Below are 5,904 nucleotides of genomic sequence, written 5' to 3' on the forward strand. Positions count from 1 at the left end.
AAGTAAAAAAAAAATAATGAAAAATGAAATTTGTTGACTGATACATGTTTGATTATTTTGAGGGATGGGGAAGGGGAAGGGGAAACCAGGTTGAAAAATCTGAAGGTATTTGAGTAAGCATTCAACTCACTGACAGGGGGAAACTGGGTTGAAAAATCTGAAGGTATTATCTTGACCTATGATTGGCTTGAATCCTGGACCTTCACGTTAGCGAGCAAAAATTTAACTCACTGAGCGAAGGGGGAATGAGGGTTGAAAATTCTGAAGGTATTATCTCAACCTATGCTAGGCTTGAACCCTGGACCTTCAGGTTAGCAAGCAAGCATCTAACTCACTGACAGGGGGAAACCAGGTTGAAAATTCTGAAGGTATTATCTCAACCTATGCTAGGCTTGAACCCTGGACCTTCAGGTTAGCGAGCGTCTAACTCACTGAGCCACCTTCCCTCTTTACTACAACAAAAGTATAAAAATAAGAAATTTAAACCCTGACACGTACCTTTGTGGTAGCTATACTGTTAACGAAACTAGCTTGTTGAAAACCTTTATCACTAAGGGTAACAGCTACCTGCCATCTTGGATTACTATCGTAATAAACAACTTTTAACGGCTGATCATTCTCATCGTATTTATCTTTCAAAAATAAGTTAATATAGTCTCGGAAATTTTTCACCTGCAAATAAAATAGTATTTGGTTAACTAACTGTCCTGATGAGGATTGTGTATCTGAAACATGTCAGCAGTATGAGATGAACTCTAGTCAATTAGCTAACATTAAGTCATATATTAGAAAGTCAACCTCCATTTCTAAAACTAGCTGTCCTGATGAGGATTGTGTATCTGAAACATGTCAGCATTATGAAATTAGCTGTAGTCAATTAGCTAACATTAAGTCCCATTTCTAAACTAGCTGTCCTGATGAGGATGGTGTATCTGAAACACGTGTTTAAAGGAACAGGTTTGCCATCTGTTTGACCAATCATACTTTAGTCTCAGAAACAGGAATTTTTTAGCTAAGCTAATCAGTAATAGTGTTCACAGCTCACTGTCAAAATTTGAGTCTGAAAGGAACAGGTTTGCCATCTGTTTAACCAATCATACCTTAATCTCAGAAACAGGAATTTTTTAGCTAAACCAATCAGTAATAGTGTTCACAGCTCACTGTCAAAATTTAAGCCTTCAAATCCAAGTGTGTCCAGAATGTGTTTCCCTTAGAGAGGATCTAAATTTCTATTTTCACAAAATTTACAAATCAAAATTTATCAAAATTATATATTTGAAGGTAAATTTAACGTGATAAGCCAAAACTAAAATTTGGTGGGATAAATTCTAATCAAATTATTCAATCTAAATTAAACGATGGCACTATACACAAAAATAGTGTACTCGTTTGAGTATTACAAAATAATTATTACTTACTGGTAACTTTTTCCCATTTAAAATGACCCTGACACCTTTCGATGATGCTGCGATATCGTACGCCCTACGTTTCATAATGTCAATAATATCATCGTCTAATTCTTCCATATGAAATTTAGACAGGTCCGGTGAAAATGTGACGCAGGTAAAATCTTCCCCGACAGAATCCCTGATGGTGGGTTCTTTTGTTAAGCTCATATTTTTTTGCCAACTCTGAAAAAAAAATTGAAAGTCATGCAGTGTGCAATGAGGGAAATTCTGTCAGGACAGCAGCATTAGCCTACTCTTTTACGATTTCCAACTGTCGTGTAGTCTTTAGACAATAAAAATAGAAAACCAAGAAACCAAATAATCATAATAGTTATGTGGACTCTTATTATATCTTGCTTTTGTTCCTGACAACACCATGCAGTGTACAATGAGGGAAATTTTGTCAGGACAGCAGCATAACTTACTAGATTTCCAATCTTTAATGTGTACATTCTATTGACAATGAATAATGAAAACTATGAAACTAGGCACAAGACAAATGGACTTTGATAGGTTGAAGTTCAAATCGAGACCAAATGAATGGTTTAAAGGATCTCACCTGACGAAAACTTCGTTTATATTCACAAGAAGAAGTTTCTACAGTAAATTTAGTACTGAAAATATTGCACAATTTAGCTCCATAACCATTTCGTCCCCCTGGAGAGAAAATTATTATAATGAGACAACTGATCTATTTCAGCCTGTATCCCTACTATAGAAAAATTAAAACAGAACCTGAAACATGTTGTTACTCAGAGTTTCACGCTATGCGATCTTCAGACAACTAAAACAGAACCTGAAACATGTTGTTACTCAGAGTTTCACGCTATGCGATCTTCAGACAACTAAAACAGAACCTGAAACATGTTGTTACTCAGAGTTTCATGCTATGTGATCTTCAGACAACTAAAACAGAACCTGAAACATGTTGTTACTCAGAGTTTCACGCTATGTGATCTTCAGACAACTAAAACAGAACCTGAAACATGTTGTTACTCAGAGTTTCACACTGTGTGATCTTCAGACAACTAAAACAGAACCTGAAACATGTTGTTACTCAGAGTTTCACGCTATGTGATCTTCAGACAACTGATCTATTTCAGCCTGCGTCCCTACTGAAGTTGGACAAGTAGAGATCTTCAGACAACAGATCTATTTCAGCCTGCGTCCCTACTGAAGTTGGACAAGTAGAGATCTTCAGACAACTGATCTATTTCAGTCTGTGTCCCTACTGAAGTTGGACAAGTAGAGATCTTCATACAACTGATCTATTTCAGTCTGTGTCTCTACTGAAGTTTGACAAGTAGAGATCTTCAGACAACTGATCTATTTCAGCCTGCGTCCCTACTGAAGTTTGACAAGTAGAGATCTTCAGACAACTGATCTATTTCAGTCTGTGTCTCTACTGAAGTTTGACAAGTAGAGATCTTCAGACAACTTATCTATTTCAGTCTATGTCCCTACAGAAGTAGGACAAGTAGAGATCTTCATACAACTGATCTATTTCAGCCTGTGCCCCTACTGAAGTTTGACAAGTAGAGATCTTCAGACAACTGATCTATTTCAGTCTGTGCCCCTACTGAAGTTTGACAAGTAGAGATCTTCAGACAACTGATCTATTTCAGTCTGTGTCCCTACTGAAGTTTGACAAGTAGAGATCTTCATACAACTGATCTATTTCAGCCTGTGCCCCTACTGAAGTTTGACAAGTAGAGATCTTCAGACAACTGATCTATTTCAGTCTGTGTCTCTACTGAAGTTTGACAAGTAGAGATCTTCAGACAACTGATCTATTTCAGCCGGCGTCTCTACTATAGAGCGATATAGAAAAATAAAACAGAACCTGAAACATGTTGTTACTCAGAGTTTCACGCTATGCGATCATCAGACAACTAAAACAGAACCTGAAACATGTTGTTACTCAAAGTTTCACGCTATGCGATCTTCAGACAACTAAAACAGAACCTGAAACATGTTGTTACTCAGAGTTTCACGCTATGAGATCTTAAGACAACTAAAACAGAACCTGAAACATGTTGTTACTCAGAGTTTCACGCTGTGTGATCTTCAGACAACTAAAACAGAATCTGAAACATGTTGTTACTCAGAGTTTCACGCTATGAGATCTTCAGACAACTAAAACAGAACCTGAAACATGTTGTTACTCAAAGTTTCACGCTATGCGATCTTCAGACAACTAAAACAGAACCTGAAACATGTTGTTACTCAGAGTTTCACGCTATGAGATCTTTAGACAACTGATCTATTTCAGTCTGTGTATTTGTTTTTTCCCAATAACTGAATTTTAAAAATAAGTTTTTGACTTACCAGTAACTTTCTTCTCAAAGTCATTATAATTACTGGAAGTTAAAAGATGACCAAATATCATGGTAGGTACGTACATTTTCTCTTCTTTATGTTCAACTACTGGTATACCTTTACCATTATTCCATACTGAGATTTGATTGTGAACTCTATAAAATACAATATACATAGCTATAGGGGTTGGGCTGAGTCCCAGAAACACTGGCTGAGTGACTATACCTTTACCGTTATTCCACACTGATATCTGATTGTGAACTCTATAAAATACAATATACATAGTTATAGGGGTTGGTCTGAGTCCCAGAAACACTGGTCAAAACAAGAATATACTTCTATGACACAAAAATTACCCATGAAATTAAGAAATTTGTCATGTTTTCAATTTAGTATTTACAGGGTTTCTCAAGTAAATTATTTTGATTATTAATTGATTATTGATCTGTAGTGTGCATAATGATCTGAATTTGGTAATCAATACCCAGCCCTATTCGTGTAATTTTTATGTAAGAAGTTTCATATGAGGTAATAAAATAATCTTACTTGTCAATGGTGATTTTAATTGTGTTCATTTTCTCATCTCTCTGTTTATTATCCGCAGCATTTACTAGAAAATATAATATCATTTAGAACGACAGAACCAAACATAGTTCTTCAATATATTCAAATTATATTTAATTTTACGTCTTTCTTTTCTGCATTGAGGGAAATTTCGCCAAAACAATAACAGTGTCATTGGCCTACACTTCTGCATGTTTTTTGACTATGAGGATAGGCAATGCCATGCAGTGTTTAACATCCTACTTTTCTGCACCATATGGGATAATGAAGACAGACAATGCCATGCAGTGTAAAATGAGGGAAATTTTGCAAAAAGTGTCATTGGCCTATTCTTCTGCATCTTTTTTGGCTAATGAAGACAGGCAATGCCATGCAGTGTACAATGAGAGAAATTTTGCCAAGAAAGCAGCACCAACATGTTTCAGGATCAAATGAAATGAAATGAATGGAGTTTTACATCCTACTTTTCTGTACCTAATTAGGCTAATGAAGATGGGCAATGCATGCAGTGTGCAATGAGGGAAATTTTGACAAGTATGAACTGTTTTTGATTTCCAACTGTAACAAGATTTTGTGCCTTGCAGAATATGCAACAAATTGCAAGCAAAACAAGACAATACAAAAATTTAAGAATTGTATTTGTAAAATCTTACCAAGAATTTCGTCAAATATTTTATATAGACCAGGTACAAACGTCACATCTTTAGTTATCATTAATTCCTTCTCTTCATCATAAACCCACATCGGCTACAAAATATTTATAGATTATATAAGTAGTGCTGGAAACGTTATTTCTTACAAATATGACATATGGCAACTACACTTAGTTTTTGGATTGTAAAGAGGTTTTCTAAATTTTTTATGTGTATCAAAGACACTGATAGCATCAATTTACATCATTCTAATTTTCAATCAGACGTCTGTGGTTCTTGTTAAAGAGATTGTAAAGAAGTTTTCTAAATTGTTTATGTGTATCAGAGACACTGATAGCATCAATTTACACCATTCTAATTTTCAATCAGATGTCTGTGGTTCTTGTTAAAGAGATTGTAAAGAGGTTTTCTAAATTTTTTATATGTATCAGAGACACTGATAGCATCAATTTACATCATTCTAATTTTCAATCAGACGTCTGTGGTTCTTGTTAAAGAGATTGTAAAGAAGTTTTCTAAATTGTTTATGTGTATCAGAGACACTGATAGCATCAATTTACACCATTCTAATTTTCAATCAGATGTCTGTGGTTCTTGTTAAAGGGATTGTAAAGAGGTTTTCTAAATTGTTTATGTGTATCAGAGACACTGATAGCATCAATTTACACCATTCTAATTTTCAATCAGATGTCTGTGGTTCTTGTTAAAGGGATTGTAAAGAGGTTTTCTAAATTTTTTATGTATATCAGGGACACTGATAACATCAATTTACATCATTCCAATTTTCAATCAGATGTCTGTGGTTCTTGTTAAAGAGATTGTAAAGAAGTTTTCTAAATCTTTTATGTGTATCAAAGACACTGATAACATCAATTTACACCATTCTAATTTTCAATCAGACGTCTGTGGTTCTTGTTAAA

At 34.9% G+C, this 5,904-nt stretch overlaps 1 protein-coding gene across 1 annotated transcript; it reads right to left on the minus strand.

Annotated features, from left to right (window-relative positions):
- Positions 1 to 480: 480 nt before the first annotated feature.
- LOTGIDRAFT_145577 (hypothetical protein) lies at positions 481 to 5,075 on the minus strand (the record flags this gene model as incomplete). Its single annotated transcript, XM_009058788.1, has 6 exons — positions 481 to 672; positions 1,419 to 1,631; positions 2,008 to 2,105; positions 3,777 to 3,922; positions 4,314 to 4,377; positions 4,985 to 5,075. 6 exons carry the CDS (start codon positions 5,073 to 5,075, stop codon positions 481 to 483), a joined length of 804 nt encoding a protein of 267 aa, XP_009057036.1.
- Positions 5,076 to 5,904: the final 829 nt, after the last annotated feature.

Source organism: Lottia gigantea (assembly GCF_000327385.1).
Source record: "Lottia gigantea unplaced genomic scaffold LOTGIsca_359, whole genome shotgun sequence".
Lineage (NCBI taxonomy): Eukaryota > Metazoa > Mollusca > Gastropoda > Lottiidae > Lottia > Lottia gigantea.